Below are 23,303 nucleotides of genomic sequence, written 5' to 3'. Positions count from 1 at the left end.
AAGAAAGAAAAACAAGTTTCCTTAAGGCAACTATTTTGCCTTATAACAGCCTGCACATTCCTCTCCATTATGAATGTATTTTTTATAAATGGTGTTTTAGGCTAAAATTTTAACTCAATTATCTTAAAGTAATGTATAAGACATAAAATTCTGTAATCATTTTGTGTAACAACATTTGGTGAGGTAGCTTTCAGTGACATTAAAGACTCTGGATGTCTGGTTTCTATCACCACCACTGTGAGCAATTCTTACTCTGTAAACGTCATTTCATATCATATCACTCGGAATGATTCTGTTTACATCTTAATCATTTAACTGGGCAGAAATCTGTGAAATTCCCCTGTAAGACTGAATCCAACACAGTGAATAAAACAGCAATTAGCGCAGAGGGTGGAGTTGCACAAGTTATGACGGCTCAACTTGCACCATGTGTCAACATGTTCCCTTTCGTACCAGTAATATGTGCATTAATACTAACCATGCTGGTCTGAAGATGGTCCTCCACTAATGTCTTTAGGTTTCTAAATCCGTCCTGCTAGAAATAAAAAAGCAGATATACAGATAGAGAGAAAGAAAGGGAGAGAGATAAGTTTGACAGATGCATCATACCATCATGACCAATATATTGCTTATTACACTTGGAAGAGCAACTTTTTCTCCTCTATTGTCTCATCCACGCACTCATTATACAATTCCAGCTCAGTCCCTCTTTCAGTTACTCCTACACTGCTTCTCAGACTCCTACTCCCTCATTCTTTGCCTTTCTCTCTTTTGTCTGTCCTTTGAAACCTTAATTCTTTTCTTTTACATATCAAACCAGTCTCCCAACACTGCTAACAGAAGTCAAATATGTTTTTATTAGCTGTTCAGTTATCTTTCAGTTTAGCCTTCAAGCATGAAGCAAGGACATCATGACAGCATAACAGACATACGCAATATACAGCATGTAATGAATAACATCAGGGGAACTGAAAGAGAGTGACAGAATGAAGATGAAAGAACAGAGAGGAGCTTTCATAACCTAACATTTCAAAATAACTGTAAACAATAACAGAAAAAAATACTATAAAAGATACATATACTGACTCATTCTACTTTTAAATATGGAAGCAGATCAAAGACAAATAATCAAATACACCTTCAGCTACTTTAAACCTAACATTGAATCAGCATTAGAAATTCTGTTTAGTTTAGGCTTAATCTTGGTCAGGGAAGCTAACGTAAGGTTACGTTTACACAGCAGGTAAAAAGTGGTCCAAATCTGATTTTCTTGTTTAGCTGTTCACATTATCTTTTAAATGTGATCTGTTTGCGAAATCAGTCTGAACAGATCACGCTCCTAAACCGACCCGCATGCGTAAAAGAACAATACTTCACGTGGCTCATCCAGAGGTAAACAATCATGAAGACTAGCGAACACTAGTCGCTCTCAGTTTTGTCTTCACCAGCATTACAGGAGCAACAACAAAATTCCAGTGGTTGACAGCTGGGCTCATCACCCACAGTGTGTTCGAGCTCGCCGTAAAAAAGGGCCCGGTATTCGGCCACAGCCACTTCTGTAGTTCATGTCCTCGGATTCTTTCAACTTTTCTCTGACGCTGCAGCCTCGGTCTCAGCCATTTTGTTCGAAACCTCTTCAAACATGGAGCGGCTGCGATGAGTCTCTTCTGATACAGAAACATCAGCCTAAATGTTTATAAGCCTCAGCAGCGCAAAATGATGACTTCCGAATTGAATGAATGAATGCTGATCTGGCTGTTCAGACTGAGTCGCATTGCTACGGATCGGATATGTATCGGATTTCAGTACCACATATAAAAGCGTCTCAAATCGGAATTGAAAATATCAGATTTAATGCATTTTTTGCTGTTCACACTGACACACAGATGACACACTGATGACAGATGACACATCTGTGTCACATTTGAGGAAAAAAATCAGATTTGGGCCACTTTTATCTGCTGTGTAAATGTACCCTAATAGATGTGTATATGCATCTTAATTTCTTTCTCTCATAACAACACTTACATATTAGATTCAAGTTACTGAATAATTTTACTGAATTCCAATAAAGGGCTCATTGAATGGAAAAAAAATTTCATGGAATTGTTCTCACCATACCCCCCCGCACCCTGAGGGAGAAGCGGCTTAGAAAATGGGTGGGGGGTGGGTGTTCTCACCATTTTGAAAAAGTATTGATGTAGTATGTCAACATTGCTAAAGTTTTAACATGTACCATTCACTTGACCCTTGTTTTGAATTTTTTTGTGATGTCACAAAACTGGTGTCTAAATCAGCCTATTGCAAGCCTACAGCAGTTTAACCTGTCTATTTATGTTTAAGTTATAAGGAGTGTTTCAGCCCATGGGCACAATGCAGGGAAGCCAATTAGAACAGACATAATTTGCACATATCTGTCTTAAACGCACAGTAACATAAATACCCTGTTTAATGTTTAATTTTAAAGGATAGAGAGAAGTAAAAAAAAAAACAGTCATGTAAAAATACATAATTTTGGTATACACACAGGCAGGCATGCATACACACACACACACCCCCACACAAACACACACACACACACATGCACACACACACGCACACACACACACAAATGTCATAAGTGGACCTCAGGGAAAAGGGGAAAAAAAGAAAGATGTAGAATATGTTCCTTAATAACTGTAAAAGTAGGCTAAAATCTAAGGAGCTAATCCTACTTGTGTTTATGTTCTGGGAGGGCCTCTTACATTCAGTCTTCAAACAGTTAATCAGCGAACGCTGTCAACTCTTATGAACTGCCATGTAGTATTGCAGCAGTAACATTAGTGAACTGTTATGTAATGGTAAAGGCACACCAACTCAGACAGTATATTTTGATAAGAATGTTTCTGTTACAGCAATTTAGCCTTTTCCTCTTTACAGCAGATTTAGGGTCAGTTTACTGTCCCCAAGTTGTACTATGAACCACTATACAAGGAAACGCAAAGCTCGTCACACATCAGGCACAAAAGGACACTTATTACTAGTCACTGTAAAGGGATCATGTGATCTCCTAGCCAACCAGTTTTGACCATCTGCCCTCATTAGTGAAAAATCAACAAAGCAATCATCTGCTTAAACAGAATCCTGATGAAAAAAGGAGACTGGAGGATGGAAACAAGGTGAACAGCTGTTAGTATTGACGACTGATCATTCAGGGGGGAGGAAAAGCTGACAGCTGGTCTTAAAAAGGGCTAGATGAAAATGGGGAGTGCATTGGGAGGAGTCTAAACAGACTTTGTGGGTGCATGGCTCGTTTAAACGCAGTAATTATTGGGAAGTGTAAAGGGCTGTGGAGCAGCGGAACTGTGTTCTCTGATGTCACAGAGCTTCATTCAGTCCATCCTCTTTGTGTTTGGTGGAGAGAAAGTCAAAGTTACACTCCATATTTTGATGATTTTCTTGATAACTGAACAGCATTAGTGATTTCCAGAAAGTGGCAGCACAGCATTTACAGTCACTGGAACTGATTTTAGGTTGCACTGATGACATTCAAATTTCTGCTATATCACAGAAATTCAACACATTCCTCTCTGTTAAAGCAAAATGAAAAATGCTTTCACCAAGGTAGTAAGTGATGTGACAATTTTACCCACCACACAAAGATATGGTGCATTTAAAGAAATGATATGATGATATTGTGTAGCTATATGTGAATATAAAAGGTTTATTTTTACATTTATCAAATGACAGTTAAGTTGGGTAAAAAGGGAGAAGCAAAAGGGAAAACAATAGAGACACAGCCAATCCGGGGGTAAATAAATCACAGAGGAGCACCTGTAAAACAAGAAATTACCCCAGGTTCCAATGTAAATTCACTCAAATGGAGCGAATGGGCCTTTTTAATACTCACTGTGCTAAATAACCAGTTGTCTCTAACTTTTCATGTAGCACATTATTTAATTCATTACGTTTTTTTCTTTGATGATTTATGTTTTTTATGATGATCATAAATGATCCTTAGTTATCATGATAAAGATATTTGTATGCTTTTCATGCTATTTAAGTTCTAGTGTGTTACAGAAATGCAGGACTAAAGGGAATAAGCATGAGTGGGTAGCTGTATTGTGATATGGGGTGAAGTATGCTTGATAAAGTATCTGGTGGAGGTTGGAAGGATGTGGTACAGGATGTACAGCCAACAAATTATGCTACAGCTTAGAATTTAGAGCAGTAGAGTTCCTAGTCAACTCTTAATCACTTTAGTCTTCTCTGACTGATCTTTTGAGTGTCACACTACTAAAAAGACAGTGTTGTAAGAGAGAACTATAACAGTGTGAGTGTATGTCTTAAGGCAGCACAATCTGGATAAAATATATTGTGTGAATCCACTGCTATATCTCATGATTGCAGATTGCATGATTGTAGCATTGCAATATATTGGTACAATATATTGCACAGCACTGTGTGGCTTAGCACTGAGTGACACAAAGCACAGCAATACGACTTAAGAATGTGTCACAGTAAAAGCTCTGATCTTACAATGATTTTTCTTCATAATTCCAATGCAGACATGCCATGAATGTGTTTCAAAAAATACATTTTAGATCAAACATAAAACTGTGTCTCAGGCATTAGTAAGCGTACTTATAACCATTTTGTGGAACAACTTTTTGGGAGCTTTTACAAGCATTAAATGTTCCTATCACCACCACTGTGAACAAGACCTGGTAAGATTCTCTACAATGAAGCCACTCTCTACGACTTTGCTTGCATCTTAATAATTGCCTTAGGCAGAAATTAAACAAAAAAACTGGAAAATAACTGTTGTCCAGTGGCATTTAATGCAGCATGATTAAAGACTAGCCTGACCAAAATGACTTATGTTTGTTGGATCATCTGAACGCTTTGATTAAAAACACCCACAGGCACTCTAAAGTATCTCAGGTTGGTCGAGATACATGAAGCAAAATAAAAATGTGATTTTTCAGAAGGCTTATTTGCAAATTACAGCCTTCTACAATATCAGTATTGCAAAGGTAAATATTGAGGCAATCATTATAAATACAAATACAATACAAATGATATACTGTGCAGCCATAATTTGTATTGGTGTATCTTTGTGTGTTAGGAGGTCAGGGGAAGGAGGGGCATGCTCACCTCTGGTGGTTCTGGGGACTCTGATCCCGAGGTGCTCTGTCCCATTCTAATAGCGGCACCGTACACAGCTGGTCCATTAACAACTAGTGCTGCAACACACACATCAAAGCAATGGGCATCATGCAACATGCAGCAACACACACATCCTCTCTTTCTCTCTCTCATTTCACCCACTGAATTCAAGGCTTATTGTTCATTAATCTTAAGATTTATTATGCAGTAACTACTATGAAACTAATATGTAGTTATGGGACTGAGGAACTATAAAGTGTGAGGCCACTTACAGGCATTTAGAATTTAAAGGTTTAACCCATTAAATGTCCAGCCAGTCCAAAGCCTGTGTTTTTAAGGGGTTAAAAAGGGATTCAACTGTTTGGTTTGATGTGGAAAGGTGCACTGAAGGAATCAGACCAACTAACGTTTCTTTATAGTGGTGGTGATAAGAACCAGGGGTCACAATGTTTACAATATAAATATATCAATTTTATTTCCTGTCCAAAATGACCAGTGAACCTTCACATGTCTTCTGAGCTTTAACATGTAATGTTGATAATGGTAAATGGTGGTAAATCTGAAATGCCTGAATATGAAAGTTTGCTTAGGGGACTGTTTTGACTTTAAATTATCTATATGTACCTTTCCACCACTAATGTATCTTGAAAATATGTTTTAGGTGAAAATCTGTTCAGACAACATATCTGTAAAAATGTAACATAATAACTTTCTGTGGGGTAGGGCCATTAAACTCTTCACATGCCTGGTTCCTATCACCACCACTGAAAACAAGTTTGACCCAATAAGTTTCTCTAGAATTCCACATTTATTGTTAAATCAAGCAGAAAATTTGACAAATTAGTGGAAGTCTTTATTGAAGGACTACTTAAATCACAAATTAATTTTTTGCTCTCTGTTGTTTGTTTCTGTTGTTTTGCACTGAAAATTATGCAGGTTACTGTCTTGCAAGTCACTGTTCACCGGGTGAACGTCAATAAAACTTGCCTGAAACCACATCAAGTTAAATGGACTTGGTAGCGCTGTTCTGGCTATGTATAACACATTGTTATCTAAGTGGTTTAATGCAAATGTGTGACTAGCTAGTGGCTACAAACTACAATTAGTTGTTAGACTTACTGGCATCGTAGCTCCAGTGTAAAACAAAAGAAGCAATGTTCAGACACCAAACATGCCTATGCTGACTGACTACATTTGGGGGGAATGGAAAGTGTGTAAATCTGATTTTTAACTGAACCAAAATAGTTTTAAACACAAATTAGACATCCTTCTCTTTTCACAAATACAGTTAAAGGAGCTAATCTAGCATTTTATCACATGCTCACTTCAACAAATACAAAACAAACCTCTGCTGCATGCTAAAGAAATGTACATTTCACAACCATGTCTGAACCATATTCTAAAATGCAGGTGATGTTCAGTGACAGACACAACAGCACACACCATAAGGTCAGAATACTCTAAACACAGCCCCTCCCCCAATATCATTATCTCTAAAAAATCAGCAGATGCATGCGCATATGCGCACACACACACACACACACAAACGCAATTTTGATCCCTGCTATGCCCTTTTGATCTGCCACACTGGCGCTTTAGCCTCTCTTTTCTGTCTCTTTTTTCTCCATTGCTGAGATGCTGCCAGTCGCTTATTTCCCCTCTCTACCACTCTGGGGTTAACTGCTTTTCCCATCAAGCATCCACTAGACCACACTTTTTCTTTCTTTCTGAATACATCCAGACGTAAATTGTGCCAGCCCAATCAGTGGGTGGTGAGGATGGGGGTCTGATTATGATCCATCAAGTGCATTACAGTAAGTGTAGACTAGCAGGACGTCAGACAATGAGCAGCGTCTGAGATCATTAGCTCAATATGGAAAAAAGCAGTAGGCCATCCTCAAGTGGCTTAATGCAGAAACCTTCACTTTATAAGCAGCTGCATCTAATTACCACATCTATGACAATTCTCACAGTATGTCTATTTCCATATGTTTGCGCCAAGCTAGCAGTGCACTTTCACTTGGCTTATTTTTTTTAACTAATTCATTTTAAAGAGTGAGGACTAACTTAAAGAGTAACAATGAATGCTACCTGAGGACTCTGTTATACTAGTTCATAAGGAAATAATGTGACAGACCATTGGTTTATGGAAAGCTCCTCATCCATTCATACATAGGGTATTTTATTATGGCTTCTATTTGCTTCATATGCACATCATTCTACAAACAAATATCCATCCATCCATCCATCCATCCATTATCTTCCGCTTCTCCGGGGTTCGGGTCGCGGGGGCAGCATCCTAAGCAATGAAGCCCAGACCTCCCTTTCCCCAGCCACTTCCACCAGCTCTCCAAGGGGGATTCCGAGGCGCTCCCAGGCCAGCTGGGCGATATAGTCGCGCCAGCGTGTCCTGGGTCTTCCCCGGGGTCTCCTCCCAGGTGGACTTGCCTGTGACACCTCCCGAGGGAGGCGTCCAGGAGGCATCCTAACCAGATGCCCGAACCACCTCAGCTGGCTCCTCTCGACGTGAAGAAGCAGCGGCTCTACTCCGAGTCCCTCCCGGATTACTGAACTTCTCACCCTATCTCTAAGGGAGAGTCCAGACACCCTGCGGAGGAAACTCATTTCGGCCGCTTGTATTCGCGATCTTATTCTTTCGGTCATTACCCAAAGCTCATGACCATAGGTGAGGGTGGGAACGTAGATCGACCGGTAAATCGAGAGCCTTGCCTTATGGCTCAGCTCTTTCTTTACCACAACAGACCGGTAAAGAGCCCGCATTCCACTGCTGACCCAGCACCAATCCGCCTGTCAATCTCCCGCTCCCTTGTACCATCACTCGTGAACAAGACCCCGAGATACTTGAACTCCTCCACTTGAGGCAAGAGCCTATCCCCGACCCAGAGAGGGCTCTCCACCCTTTTCCGCCTGAGAACCATGGTCTCGGATTTAGAGGTACTGATTCTCATCCCAGCCGCTTCACACTCGGCTGCAAACCGATCCAGCGAAAGCTGAAGTTCGCGGCCTGATGTCCCCAATAGGACCACATCATCTGCAAACAGCAGCGATGTGACCCTGAGGTCACCAAACCGGACACCCTCCATCCCTTGACTGCGCCTAGAAATTCTATCCATAAAAATTATGAGTAGAATCGGTGACAAAGGGCAGCCCTGACGGAGTCCAACTCTCACTGGGAAAGAGTCTGACTTACTGCCGGCTATGCGAACCAAACTCCAGCTTTGTTTGTACAGGGCCTGAATGGCTCGTAGCAAAGAGCCATGTACCCCGTACTCCCGAAGCACCTCCCACAGAATACCCCGGGGAACACAGTCGAATGCCTTCTCCAGATCCACAAAGCACATGTGGACTGGTTGGGCAAACTCCCATGAACCCTCCAGAATCCTGGAGAGGGTGAAGAGTTGGTCCAGTGTTCCACGACCAGGGCGGAACCCGCACTGTTCCTCCTGGATCCGAGGTTCGACTATAAGCCGGACTCTCTTCTCCAGTACCCCTGCATAGACCTTGCCAGGGAGGCTGAGGAGTGTGATTCCCCTGTAGTTGGAACACACCCTCAGGTCCCCTTTTTTAAAAAGAGGCACCACCACCCCAGTCTGCCAATCCAGTGGCACCGCCCCCGATGTCCACGCAATGTTGAAAAGGCGTGTCAGCCAAGACAGCTCCACAACATCCAGAGCCTTGAGGAACTCAGGGCGGATCTCATTCACCCCTGGAGCCTTGCCACCAAGGAGCTTCTTAACTACCTTAGCGACTTCGGCCTCAGTAATGGACAAGCCTATTCCCATGTCCCCAGACTCAGCCTCCTCACTGGAGAACGTGTCGGTGGGATTGAGAAGGTCCTCAAAGTATTCCTTCCACCGCCCAATGACGTCTTCAGTCGAAGTCAGCAGCACACCATCTCCACTATATACAGTGCTAGTGGCACACTGCTTTCCCCTTCTGAGTCGCCTGACGGTTTGCCAGAATCTTTTCAGAGCCGACTTAAAGTCACTTTCCAAGGCCTCACCAAACTCCTCCCATACACGGGTTTTTGCCTTGGCGACAACTGAAGCCGCAGATCGCTTGGCCTGTCGATACCTGCCAGCTGCCTCTGGTGTCCCACAGGCCAACCATGCCCGGTAGGACTCCTTCTTCAGCTTGACGGCATATCTCACCTGGGGTGTCCACCACCGGGTTCGAGGATTACCGCCCCGACAGGCACCAACTACCTTACGGCCACAGCTACAGTCAGCCGCTTCAGCAATGGAGGAACGGAACACGGCCCATTCTGAGTCAATGTCCCCCACCTCCCCCGATATCTGGTCAAAGTTCTGACGGAGGTGTGAGTTGAAGATCAATCTGACAGGTTCTTCTGCTAGACGTTCCCAGCAAACCCTCACTATACGTTTGGGCTTGCCTGGTCTGACTGGCATCTTCCCCCACCACCTGATCCAACTCACCACCAGGTGGTGATCAGTTGACAGCTCAGCTCCTCTCTTTACCCGAGTGTCCAAAACACATGGCCGCAAGTCCGATGACACGACTACAAAGTCAATCATTAAACTGCGGCCTAGGGTGTCCTGATGCCATGTGCACTTATGGACATCCTTGTGTTCGAACATGGTGTTCGTGATGGACAAACTGTGGTTTGCGCAGAAGTCCAAAAACTGAACACCACTTGGGTTCAGATCAGAGAGGTCATTCCTCCCAATCACACCCCTCCAGGTCTCACTGTCATTGCCCACGTGAGCGTTGAAGTCCCCCAGTAGGACAATAGAGTCTCCAGGAGGAGCACTTTCAAGCACACTTCCCAAGGACTCTAAGAAGGCTGGGTACTCTGAACTGCTGTTCGGTGCATAAGCACAGACAACAGTCAGGACCCGTTCCCCAACCCGAAGGCGTAGGGAAGCTACCCTCTCGTCCACCGGAGAAAACCCCAACATACAGGCACCAAGTCGAGGGGCTATGAGAAAGCCCACACCTGCCCGCCGCCTCTCACCATGGGCAACTCCAGAAAAGAATAAAGTCCAGCCCCTCTCAAGGAGATTGGACCCAGAGCCCAAGCTGTGTGTTGAGGTGAGCCCGACTATATCTAGCCGGTATCTCTCAACCTCGCGCACCAACTCAGGCTCTTTCCCCGCCAGTGAGGTAACGTTCCAAGTTCCAAAAGCCAGTTTCAGCAACCGAGGATCAGAACGCCAAGGCCCACGCCTTCGGACACTGCCCGATCCACAACGCACCGAACCCCTACTACTGCCCCTCCCATTGGTGGTGGGTCGATGGGAGGGGGGACTCATGTATCTCCTTCGGGCTGGGCCCGGCCGGGCACCATGAGTAAATGCCCGGCCACCAGACGATCGCTGGCGAGCCCCTCCCCCAGGCCTGGCTCCAGGGTGGGGCCCCGGTAACCCTGTTCCGGGCAGGGTACACAAGTCCTGCTTTTGTGTCTTCATAGGGGTTATTATGGATCACACTTTGTCTGACCTGTCACCTAGGACCAGTTTGCCATGGGAGACCCTACCAGGAGCTTTTGCTCCAGACAACATAGTTCCTAAGATCATTCAAGCACGCAAACCCCTCCACCACGATAAGGTGGTGATCCAAGGAGAGGCAAACAAATATCTAATTATTATATTACTGACTAATATTGTGATTATGATTTAACTATTGCTATTATTTTATACAAATTCTATAAAGGTCCAGGGCTGTTTTTTGACCAAGAAGAGCAACATATCCACTATTCCTGAACACCAAACGAAATATAGCGGTTGTAGTTGTGTTGTCATGTACATAGCACATGGGTGTTTGTTTGCTTCTAACTTGTCTAACTCATCTACAGGCAGTTCACAAGCTCAGTGTTATTAGGTTAAATTTCCCCACTTAAAACTCAAGGCTTGCTAATGTAGGCAACACGAGCTATTATTAAATTTGCAATTTTGACATTAAAAACTACTCAACTTTCAGCCTTAACATATTCATGGCAAAATAATGGTCAAAGATAAATTAATGAACAGCACAATCGCTTTTAATACCTTGGTGCATTAATAGAGATTACAGTTGCTGTGAGACAGTTGTAGGTGTACACGTTTATTATTTTACAGTGAATTAGATTTCCAAACCGGATCTATCCATTTAACCCCTCACAACCCCAGGCTATTTACATATTAAGGCTTATTATTCTGTAACTACAACAACTTTAATGGAAACAGGTTGAGCTATTCTTAGGTTATAGAAGTCTATAGTAAAATGGTGGACCCAGGCTTCTTAAGGGGTAAAATAAGGAGAGATTTGAGACTCATACTACTAGTAACCTACAAGGGTCACTAGTGAAGAAGTATGCCACTCATACAGAACGATTACAGAAAGAGGAGTCATTAAAAGATCCTCTCTTCATCCTCCCTCATTCTTCAGCCAAACTAAACCAGCTCAAAGTAAAAGTGTGTCTAATAGACTGCAGTCTACAGTCTAAGCCACCCCTCAAACCGGCTCTTTTGTTTTGAATAAGAACAAGAGGAGGGGGCAAGTTAGAAAAGCTTCATAACAACAGACTTTACTTGGCCACTAACGGGCACATCCTAGTCGCATTGTCTCCTACTAACAATGAGCTTAGTGTGTAAGCATCAAGACGAGTGTGGGAAACAGTAAACACACACACTCAAGTTTGTATTCCTGTGAGGTATCTCCATTGATGTTAGCATTACTTTTGCTTAATTCTGCTCTGCCTACACCTGAAGAGAAGCTGCATGTTTGTGTGAAAAGCATTTGTCCTTATGGTCATCAGTCCAATGTCACCACAACCTCACAACATTCAAGTTGTGCATTGAGTTAAGCGATATCAGTGCAGTATAGACAATAAAAATAATGACTGATCAAAACAATGAAACAGTGGAATCCACTGTCAAAACTAGGCCAATGGGGGCATCCTATCTATTTTTCTGTTCTCTATAGGTTAGCTCAGTTACACTCCTTCATAAGATCCCCATTTTACACAAGCACCTGCTCCTTTTCAGCCTTATTTTTAAATACAGATGGTGCTTTTCTGAGCTAAATCTATCTCTGTAATATAACTATAATTAGAGCTCTACAGAATCAATACATTTCTAAGGCATAAAATATTGAAACCCTCAGAACCGACAAACCGTATTGGACCTGAAAACGTGCACCGTGACAACCCTCAAACCGGTATTAGTGTATATTGGCTACATTCCGTCAGAAAGACGTTACGCAGACCTCACTTAAACACCCGTGAGGATCGAGTGAAAAGATAACCTAACTACAACAAAAATGCTCTCATACTTTAATAATGAAAAAATAACATCTCCATCTGAGTGCATGGTGGCAGTCCCATATCCAGCCATGCTGCGCTAGCGGCGCAAGAGAGATGCGGATTTTCCGCACTGCTCTCCTGATTCGTGCTAGCCTGTTAGCTACAGCTAACAACTACAACACGGAGTGCTTCGCTAGTGACAAACCGTCTGAACACCAGAACATCACTTCTCCACGTACTCCCTTGCGGAAAATACACCCAAGTCTGTTAAACATATTCGCTAAAATTTCAAATAGCTAAACATCATCACCATGGTGACAGCCTTCAGCTCTCTTAGCTGCCGTTAGCTGTCGCTTAAAGTAACGTTAAACTCTCTTTCAGCTCGAGCTGCAGCTCGTTAGCCTTGTGTAAGCCCTGGCTAGTCACGTAAACAGCGAAAAGAAATGTTAAAAACCCATTCTTCGTTTATAAGTCCTCCATAAGCGAAGTAAGCGAGGCTGTTCACGCAGTGTCCTCTATGTCTAATGTGACCGTTGGCCGGTGGTCTGCAGTGACGCCGCTGCGCTGCGCTGTCAGCACCATCACCACCATCCACCGCCAGACACATTAGGACCTGTCGCCCGAACACAGCCTTCCTAACGGCGCAGCGCTCGCAAAATTAACCTAAAGGAAGCACTTAGCTAAGACTGTACGAGACCGGCGCGGTCAAATTTATGCTACAACGAAGCCGCGGTAAATAGTAAGCTGTTTACCTGAATCGAGCCGCTCGCCTCCTCTCCTGTCAAACTGCACTCACAGCGGAAACCTCCACGCATGAAGTCCCACCCACGTTAGAGAAGAGACCAATCAGCGACCGGAGCACCGGTAGCAGTAGCCAATCACCGTTGTCTCCCTTCAATAGTCAAACCCTGACGGAACCGGCTAACCTCTCCTCGCAGTGTAGTGGCTTTTCGCTGCTGCTACGTTGTGAAGCCTTTTAAAGGGTAATTATACTGTCATGTCGAAAGTTCTGCAAAACCTGCTGCTTGAGACCTAACAAAACATATGCGAAGTGTTTTGAGGAAAAGCAGTCCATTCTAGAGACATTACGGACTTTTAGCTCTTGACAATGTTAGTGAACGAAAGGTCATGACGTTTTTGTTTACTCAAACATTTGTTTATCCACACTATCTACACTTTCTTTGCATATTTCACAGACGTAACTACGGGATAGTAATGTACACAAACACAGTCCTGACCAAAAAAACCTAGCTTTGCCGCAACCTATTTGTGTTTTGTTTTTGTTAATGTTTTTTGGCTTTTTTTTGATGGGTTGTTATCACTACGTACAGGATCCTAATAATTTACCAGGTGACCAGTGGTTGATTAATGAATTTGATGGTTTTCTAATGGGATCTAAAGGTGATCTACATGGAACTAGTGGTCTCTGTTAAAAAAAAAATCATTAAGCCAATTTCCACAGAAAGAAAACGCTTTAGCTTTTAATCCTAATAGTTTTTCATTTTCCTTTCCAGCAGGGCTATCCATAACCATTTAATGTAATAATGCTTTGAAATATAGGCGGGATTTTCTTTTAAGGTATTTCCATTAGCATTGTAGTGCCTCAATAATGCTAAAATACTGATATTTCACTGTTTTAAGAAACATGACACTTGAGTGTACAGACACAGAGAAGACTCTTGCCATTGATGAATTCAGCTATAATGTGCAGCATCAGATATTTTTATAAACCTATTTGTCATTAGCATCAGATATTTCTGCGAGAAATTAAATTTGCCATCACTGCTTTTGATTGACTGGTCAAAAGGATAGCACAAAGTTATTATTTTTTTTATCTTGAGGAACAGGGGGCTAAGGTGGTTTTGTATTGATTGCATTGATATATCACATTCATAAAAAGATGCAAATATATTACATCAGTCCTTTCTAACAGTCCCCAGCCACCTTTTTATTATTTTAAGCCTTTGCTGCAGACTTGTTTTCTTTCAGTGTGGTACTGATCCTTTGTTAAACAGGGGTGAGGCTGATAGTCTGTGAATAATTACTCAAACCGGTGACCCAAATATACTGACTATAGTCATCAACCCCACAACACTTCATTTTATAAACAAGGGATCTCTGTTGCTGCCTGGTGGCGAGTTAAGAAATTGCAGCCAACTCACCAGGGAAAGTGACCGGTGTAACATCAGGCACAGAAGTCAAACTGCCCATCATTGTCTGAACTCCAACAAGCAGCAGAGGACACTGGGTTGATACAATGAAAATAACCAATGCTACAATGCACTCAGATACTCAGCTGACAGAGCTTTAAACTGTGATCGCTGATTGTATTCTAATGCACTCGGTTACCAGCATGAGAATCAACTCCGACAAACTACATAGTAAGAACATTACACCCAGTTTCTTCCAGGAAACTTTGCCTGAAAAGTGCCCAAAAAACCCCTTAATAGTGTCTATACAGCCTAGATTGTGAGATACCGGTGATAAGTTAGCATCCAAAGAAAGATAGCCATGATGTAATGGTTACAGACATGTTTATTTATGGACACTACAGCTCAGCAATAGGCTTGTGTGGCCAGTATGGGTGCTTGGCCTTGTCCAGGGTGGTCTCTGGGAACACCGCGTTCAGATCCTCGATGGTCATCTGATCGAAGGGAATCATGCTCTTGAACTTCTCCAGCTGTGAGAGAAAGAGAAAAGGACAACTCTCAAAACAGACTTCCTACTAAAGATACTAACAAGAATGTTAATGATCAATACCATAATTTTAATTATACTGCTACCTGACATATGCCTTACATATACTACAAACACACTGACACAAGGTTATAGACTTGCTTGTACTACTTTGCCTAGAATTACTCAACATTTTTTTTATGTGCCTTGATTCATCAAAACACTCATCGGGAACATCCGACACTGTTCAGGTTCCCCACAAGACACAATAATCATGCATGTAAGCACAGTGGCTCATCTAAGCTCTTAGATAAATGTTAAATAATTCTGGACTGAACCAAGATGTTTACATGAGTCGTAGGTCATTTATAAGTGTTTATGTGTATGCCAGAATAGTCAGATTTTACAACAGCAAACACCCTCTTCATGATGCACCTTAGCCATGGAAAAGTTTATACAATGTATGAGTTTCCCACCATTTAAATCATTTGATACCTTTTTTCTGTTCACATGACTATGACTTAGTCAGAGAAGCAGTCTAAGTAAGACTTATAATTACTGGTGTGCATAAAAAAACCTTGTTAAGCAAAATGTTTGCCATTGGTTAGAATGTTAATTTGCATATTGCAGCCTTCTGCAATATCATTACCAGTGGTAATGATCAACAAAACATGTACTGTGCAGCCTAGTGATCGTTTCAGTCTAAATTAGTATTAGTATGTACTGTAGCTGCACTTGGCACTATCTGGAACCAGAGAGCCTCTGTTGACTCTGTTGTCTGGTAACTTTTAACCAGTTGTATTGTCCTTCAATGCTGGAGTAAACAGATAAGAAACTCAGCGACGCAGGTTCTTCATTGCCCTCTGGTGGAGAATAGAGTTCAGACAGCTCATGGCTCTTATGTTTTCCATGGATTTGTGTGTTTTTAACTCGTTTTCCATTTTATCAACTTATTTTCCTTTTTTGAGATCTCCAGATATTTATGTCATGTCAATTTATGTCAACTATTGTTTTACTGAGATAATATACATTATGTCATGATAACGGCATAAATATCTTGAGATTTTGAAAAATACAACCTTTGTTATTTTGGGATAATTCAAACAAACTCAAAACAAAACTCCGAAGCCTTTATGGGTTTCATACTTTTGAGTATTTACATTTAAAAAGTTCATTTGTATATGAAAAAGCCTAATTTATTTTTAAAGTTTTTGTAACTTTCATAACCATTTAAAGATCTGAACATTGACTCATTCCTCTCATTGCCCTAGTTTATTAACAAGAAATTTTAATGATTGGCGTACCTCTTTCTCATAACTAGCAATGCGGGCTTTGGAAGCCTCAACGTAGGCAACAGCATTTTTGTTCTGAAAAGACAATTAGGAGAAAACAGTCATCAGAATAACAACGTTTGTCAGCCTTCTTTGTGCAATGAGAAGGCTATAACCATGCCAAGATAATCAGTCAGTCATTTGGCTGTGCTAAATTCAAATTTAATTCTTGCAGGTCAATTTAATGGAGTATGAGCTACACTAGTACTTACTGCCTCTGCCTCCTGTGCATTGATGGCGTTGGTCTGAGTGTCTACTGGCTCAGGAACTTTCAGAGCACTGAACTGCAAAAGACACAAGATATAAACAACAATATGTTACAGTTTAAATATTTGGAATCACTTGATATGTCAATAATTAGTGATAGCTTCAAAAATAATACATACATATTATACTCATGAATATGTTAGACACCAGAGATTTGTTTTCAATATTTCACACTTACTGGGAACAAGAAGTTATTAAATTATAAATGTTATGCTGTAATTATCTATTTGCAATAAATTTAAGGTCATCTGCCTCCAGCTTTGATCATCAGTTTTCAAACAGAGGATTACAGAAATGAATTGAGACATTTATAAAATAAAATTATTATAGAATCATCTTCAGCTCTGTTCAAACCTTCCTACTAATTCTGTTGCACAGAATAGTCTACTAACTAGCCGACTTAACTGCTTGCTGACGGCACTTTAAGCTGGACGTTGACTAGCCGCTAATCACCCGATTCTAACCTTAACAGCATGGATGCCTCAGAGAAGGCAACTGGTTTTTGGGGTCCGTATCTCTAGTTTCCTGAAGGCTAGCAATGGGCTCTTTGGAAAGGGACTTCTTTCTATTATTTCTGTGCCAATCTACAGTGATTCAAAGATCTGATGTTAAATGTCATTATCTCTGGCTTCCCGATGACAATAAAAAGGCATGTGTTACTGGGGAGAGGGCCCTATAATCCTGCAAAATTTGAAACAAGTTGCTTTATTTTCGCAGAGTTATACCAGGGGCGAGCATCTCAGCGTGGCCGCACAAGAGAGCAGAAATTTGTGGGATTCCGAGGTCCGTATCTTTGGTTTCCTGAGGACTAGCAATGCAATCCAGAGCTCGCTGGAAAGGGCACGTCACGCTCCATTGACACGTGGAGTTTGGCTTTTCATGGATTTCTGTTGTTTAAAATCACCTGTTGCAAAGGATTCCCTTCTCCTTTGGTTTTATTCATGACATCATCAGCCATTAGTCCACATCAACCTGGCCGGCATCACATAACTGTTGCCTTTAAAAATCTGAAGTTATGCAATCCCTTCTATGAAGTTGAAGTGTAGAAGCATCAAAATTGAATCATTCTGTACATGTATTTTTTGGTTTGTATTATTAAAAAACCCTGATTCCAAACTTTGAAAAAGAAAAAGAAAAGAAAAGTATTACCAAGGGAACTGCTTGTACTTACTCCTACAAAGGCCAAATACAAATGGTTTTAGATTTGTGTGAGACTAAACTTGTTGAAAGGCTTATTTGGGCTTATTTAAAGCATCTTGGAGAATGAATGCAACCAGATGTCTCACCTTCTTCTCAAACTCATCCACCATGCCTGGTTTGGCCACCACACCCCTGTAGTAGGCCCAGTCAATAGCAGCAGGAGCTTCAGGCAGAGAAGCTAACCTGCATTGCATTACACACACACACACACACACACACACACACACACACACACACACGACAATGGGTTATACTGATTGCTATACACAAAATATTATAGTATTATAGAGGTTTATATACATAACATGAAGGAAAAAACTGTGAATCATGTGTAATATCTGGGTGTGAGCTTCACAAAGCTGACAAAAGACCATCACTACTCAAATGTGTGAAAACATTTGTGAAAGCAGAATGGCCAGCATATATTAAATCCCACAACCCAATCAATCCTGATGTGGTATTTATACATGTACAATTATATTCAAAAGTTTAAACGCTCTGGGTGAACGCAAGTTAACACGCATAACAACTTAAATATGACATTTTCCTGCAAATTTTACTGCACATTTGAATTGAATATACTGAGAAAAATATAAGACAAAACATTAAATGTGTATGAGTCATATTTTACTCTTATTTTTCTCAATATATTAAATTCAGCAAATAGAAAAGTGCAGAAGTGCGTTTTCTCTAGAGGATATGTTAACCTTTTTTTCACCAGGAGCACCCAAACTTAAAAAGTAAACTTGATCAACACTCAACATACTTGGCAGAGATGGCATCGCTCCTGGTCTTCATGGAGTTGAACATGCCCCTCTGGTTTGGTGGGATGCGTTCGGCGAACGCCAGCCAATCAATGGCCTTGAGTGCTGCACGACGGCCAGCCATTCTGCAAAAGCAAGAGGTCCCATGTAAAAAGCAGGCAGTATGTAAAGTTCAATACTTTAATATTCCAATTCTCATATTTCAGGTATTTATTTAAATAGGTCAGCACCAGGTTGGCATTGGTTTTGCCTACAAATGTACATAAAGTGTAATTTTGCTTTGCACTAATAAAAAAAGTCTGCATAAAAAAGCAGACTGGTTAATTAAGCTGCAAAAATGTTATGTTTTCTATTTTCAATCCAACATGCATTTGATGCCCATTTCCTGGACAGGAATTTAAACCTTTTTCTAGGCTACAAGATAGATTTTCAAACAGATTCCAAGCTGAAAGAAAATACAGCCCACAACCAGGCTTTATCCCTGTCAGGGGAAACCAATCCCAGGTGTGCTGTTTTTGTATTCATTGCAAAACCAAAATTCTAGAGAAACTCCGACCAGGCTGCACTAGGAGTCCTATAAAACAAAGTGGTGGAATAGTCAAAGTTTGGGCTGTTTTTCTTACAGTGGTGTTGGCGAGCTTGTGCTTATTGATAAGATCACGAACTCAGAAGTGCAAAAAAGACATTTTGAATGCAAAAAAACTGCTCCAACAACAGTGATCTAAAACGAACAACCTTCTTAAAGACGATTTTGCTCAAAAGAATAATTCAAAAAATAAAATCAGACCTCTTTAAAATAAATGTCACTTGGTTAGACATTTTGCTTCTTTACACAATCATTTAACACATTAAGTAGTTATACCACCAATGTCCAAATAAATGTTTATTAAATATAAAACTGCTGTATCAAATACAAAATGTATGTAAAAAGTGCAATTTCGCTTCTAAAATATAACATTTAATGAATGTAAACAGCAGTTAAATTTTAAAATATGACAAAAGCCCAACGGTTACTTGTCTGAGCCCCCAAATGTCTTCACAGGACCGAAGGTTCTTATAAGGTGGTTATCCACAACGTAGGCATAAACGGTTATTACACATCTCCTAAATGTGAACATACTCTCGAGGCGGGCAAACAGCATCTAAAACGTATCTAAAGTTGTATAAAACCTTATTACGCGTTAAAAGCTCAACGGTCACTGGGCTTCATATGAGGCAAGGTCAGTGGACGTTCACTACCCAGCGTGCTAACGTTAGCACCGGCGCTAACTGCAAACTAATTCAAGGTTTTCACAGATGAAATGATAAACATATCACGTTGGTTTAGTCAAGAATAGTAACACGCACGATCATAACCATTTTCATGTAGAATCCGTTTCTTTTTTTGCCAAAGAGTAACCATAAACCTACCTCCCGAGCCGCTAAACCTGTCAGCGTGAAGACGGAAACGGCAAACGTAATGGCTGGTTTAAGGACAGCACTGCTTCCAAAATAAAAGCCCTTTCTTTTGCGAATAACAACGGTGGATTAATTTCATTTATCTACGTTAATCAGTTAGATGTGTTAAACAATATCAATTAAATAAAATTTTTAAAAGTTATATTAAAACATATGACATATTTTTGCTGACTGACCTTGCACAGGAACATAAAAATGATGAGCACTCCGCGGATAATGGCCTGCCGTTAGATGGCGCTAGTGAAAAAAAAGTCACCGAAATGTTTGTTGACACCGGATGAACGACTCGGACACTCAGCATGGCAGCTGAGGGGGTGAAAAATAGGTTACTATGTGAAATATGTCTGTTTTAAATACTGAGTCTCTCATGTAAACAGACAAACACCCATAAACATATGGATTAGCTTCTGTTGCTTGGGCCGTTGAAGACTGTGAGAGGACAACGATGACTGTGAGGACTTTTTCTAGAGTGCCAATGAGGACGATGAGGACACAGCTCGACTTTCCCCGGTTTCTCCGACCCATGTGTAGCTCTACTTTAAAAGAGTATTTCGAGGATGCCTGGAAAGCGGGGATCGTTCTCAAGTCCGCGTCTACTGACGTTTTCCAAAACCTGGCTTTGGAGGACTGGATACACGAGCACATAGACGTGCAGCAGCGAAGCGCTCTGCTCATGTGGAGAAACTCGTCAGCTGTAGTTATCGGTAGGCACCAAAATCCTTGGCAAGAGTGCAACCTGAATTTGATGAGGAGCATGGGAATCCCACTAGCTAGGCGTCGAAGCGGTGGTGGGACGGTTTTCCACGATTTGGGAAACATAAATCTGACTTTCTTCACCTCCAAGAAGAAATATGACCGTCATAGGAACTTAAGGGTAGTTACTGGTGCTTTGAAAGACCTGAGGCCTGATCTGGACGTTAGTGCCACAGATAGGTTTGACATTGTCCTTAATGGCGTCTATAAGATCTCAGGCACTGCTGCCAAGTTGGGTAGAACAGCTGCTTATCATCACTGCACCCTTCTTTGCTCTTCTGATCGATCCTTGCTCTCCTCGGTGCTTCAGACCAACTGCAAAGGAATCAAAAGCAATGCCACTCCCAGCGTACCTTCTCCTGTGAAGAACCTCCAGGATGAAGACCCATCCTTGGATCCCAGTGCCATTATGGGAGCTATGGCTTCCCGCTACTGTGCAGAGTTTGGATTTGACAGCCCTGTCATCACTGTGGACCCCAGTGTGGAACAACTAATGCCTGGCATACAAAAAATGGCAGCTGACCTGCAAGCCTGGGAATGGGTTTACGGCAGGACCCCCAAGTTCAGCATCTGCACGTCCTTTATGGCTGAAGGTGCAAACATAGGACTTGATATGGACATCAAGAATGGCATTGTAGAAAAGTGTGCCATGGACATACCCCACCATTGGCTCCCTCCTGAAGTTGGGAAGGAATTGTGCTCAGCCCTGATGGGCATCCGGTTCTGTCCAAGTGAAGTTGCAGCGGTTGTGGCAGCCTTGATGAGAACGGCCTCACGGGCTCCTGACCTTGCCAAAAAGACCCAGAGTCTCTATGAAAATGTTGTAGCAGTGATGTAAATAAAACATTTCTTAATTCGTGCCTTTTGTCATGTTCTAATATATGTTAAATACATGTTCAAGGCCACCTTTGCTGAGGCATAAACATGTGGCCTAGCAGCCATTGCAATAACTTACACCAGAACCTACACTTTCAATAAACAAGTGAGTGTGTGAATGTATATTTCTGTCTGTCTCTCTGCCCGGCAATGGACTGGCACCTGTCCACGGTGTATCCCGCCTTCCTCCCAGTAACTGCTGGGATAGGCTCCAGATCTCCCCCTATCCAGGGGGATAAGCAGCTTGGAAGACAACATTTGGGGGAGTTAATATCTTGGTTAGAGGAATACAGTTAGAACACTTAGTTTGGTTCCTGACTTTGAAAAATGGGTTTTGTGTAGAAATGATTAATCTATGAAAGTCCTGTTTACTTGTATTTACTCTAATGTTAGTTTTTCTTTTTTAGCAAATAAATCCTTACTGGCCAGTAGGACCAGGCAATGTAATAATATTTATTGTCATTGTGATAAATCGTCACAATATACTTTTCTCAGCATATTGTGAATGTTGTACTTAAAGAACACTGAATACTTGATGTTTCATTACAAATAGAGCATAATTCATTTGATTTAGTGCAGCATAGTAAGCCAAACATTAATTAAAATAACTTGTGCAATAAGTTTTTGAAAGTATCTTTAAATGTGCCACTTTTGGCCTGTTCTGACACATTACAATGCAGAAAGAATATCATGAGAAATTGTGTATGGTGAAAAAGTCTTGAAGTGTTGTGATATATTTGTGCCATATGGGTCACCCCTACTGCACAGGTAAATCATTTAATGCATCATTTCTTTTGCACAGTACTGCATATTTAAAGGCTGGACCAAGCAAGGAGGCTGCTTTTTTTGGTGGATGCACCAGGATTCAAATTTTGTCATCATTTTGGGTGTGGCCATGATTAGAAAATTTGAAACTATGACCACAGCCAAAAGGAAGATGCCCTTTTGTGGTGTTATGTTTGTGATCGTTACATTTAATTGGCTTCTTTAAGGCGCAATACAGCAGTACTACCATGCCTCTACGATTCAGTGTCACTGCTGTGCAAATTCCATTTGGTTAACAGTGGCCCTGTGGTCAGACACTGACCAACGATGAATGTGTGTACAGAGTAGGCATTTCAACTAAATAAAGATGGTTCTTCAAGGGATCTTTAGTAGAGACAATATAGAACCATTTTGTGCATAAATGATCCTTCAGACTGATGGAATATGTGTTGTGTAAGGTTCTATATAGCGCCAAAAAGGGTTCTTCTATTGTTACAAGCTTGACATTGTAATAACAGCAGTATTGTTATGTTGCTATATAGAACCATATGCAACACACTCTCCATTCATCTGAAGAACCATTTCACCATGCAAAAAACCCTTTCAAGCATGAACGGCTCAATGTACAACTCGTGGTTCTAAATAGGGCCATTGTCTTTACTAAAGACAGACCCTGCAAGAGCCAGACATGCTGTGTAGACAACGTCGTACAAATATTTTTAAGAGAGTGGGTTAATAAATGGAAATGTGTGCAGGTGTGGTTTTCTGGACCGAAAAGTAAAGCTGCCGCTGTGAAGAGTT

At 41.4% G+C, this 23,303-nt stretch overlaps 3 protein-coding genes across 7 annotated transcripts in view; 1 reads left to right on the top strand and 2 right to left on the bottom strand.

The window, feature by feature from the left end:
• pnpla6 (patatin-like phospholipase domain containing 6) overlaps positions 1-13,231 on the bottom strand; it is a 57,264-nt gene extending 44,033 nt beyond the window's left edge. For 3 of the 5 annotated variants that reach the window (XM_037543163.1, XM_017699073.2, XM_017699072.2), the window contains exons 1-3: positions 13,165-13,231; positions 5,137-5,225; positions 479-535 (exon numbers count right to left, since the gene is read on the bottom strand). In XM_037543163.1, the coding sequence (XP_037399060.1) occupies positions 479-535; positions 5,137-5,181 (102 nt within the window). In that variant the 5' untranslated portion in view covers positions 5,182-5,225; positions 13,165-13,231. Of the gene's footprint in view, positions 1-478; positions 536-5,136; positions 5,226-12,722; positions 12,942-13,164 lie in introns of those variants that run through there. The other 2 variants (XM_037543165.1, XM_037543164.1) reach the window with 2 other exon arrangements.
• A 1,698-nt stretch (positions 13,232-14,929) lies between these two features.
• On the bottom strand, positions 14,930-20,196 carry LOC108428227 (ATP synthase peripheral stalk subunit d). Its single transcript, XM_017699071.2, has 6 exons — positions 20,061-20,196; positions 18,653-18,775; positions 17,973-18,069; positions 16,632-16,703; positions 16,393-16,455; positions 14,930-15,092 (listed from the first exon to the last, which is right to left on the bottom strand). The coding sequence occupies exons 2-6, from the start codon at positions 18,772-18,774 to the stop codon at positions 14,961-14,963; spliced, it is 486 nt and encodes a 161-aa protein (XP_017554560.1). The 5' UTR covers position 18,775; positions 20,061-20,196; the 3' UTR covers positions 14,930-14,960.
• A 178-nt stretch (positions 20,197-20,374) lies between these two features.
• On the top strand, positions 20,375-21,860 carry lipt1 (lipoyltransferase 1). The gene has a single exon (XM_017699069.2). The coding sequence runs from the start codon at positions 20,554-20,556 to the stop codon at positions 21,697-21,699; it is 1,146 nt and encodes a 381-aa protein (XP_017554558.1). The 5' UTR covers positions 20,375-20,553; the 3' UTR covers positions 21,700-21,860.
• Positions 21,861-23,303: the final 1,443 nt, after the last annotated feature.

This window comes from Pygocentrus nattereri, chromosome 12, assembly GCF_015220715.1.
Source record: "Pygocentrus nattereri isolate fPygNat1 chromosome 12, fPygNat1.pri, whole genome shotgun sequence".
In the NCBI taxonomy this organism is placed as follows: Eukaryota; Metazoa; Chordata; class Actinopteri; order Characiformes; family Serrasalmidae; genus Pygocentrus; species Pygocentrus nattereri.
Note: the sequence above shows the minus strand (reverse complement) of the source record. Positions and strands in the feature narration are given on the sequence as shown.

Coding starts and splice junctions, on each gene's coding strand:
- LOC108428227 (XM_017699071.2), bottom strand. CDS start 18,774: ATGGCTGGCCGTCGTGCAGCACTCAAGGCCATTGATTGGCTGGCGTTC. Junction 18,070..18,652: donor AGCGATGCCATCTCTGCCAA/GTATGTTGAGTG, acceptor AATGCAATGCAG/GTTAGCTTCTCTGCCTGAAG. Junction 16,456..16,631: donor ATGCACAGGAGGCAGAGGCA/GTAAGTACTAGT, acceptor TTGTCTTTTCAG/AACAAAAATGCTGTTGCCTA.
- lipt1 (XM_017699069.2), top strand. CDS start 20,554: ATGACTGTGAGGACTTTTTCTAGAGTGCCAATGAGGACGATGAGGACA.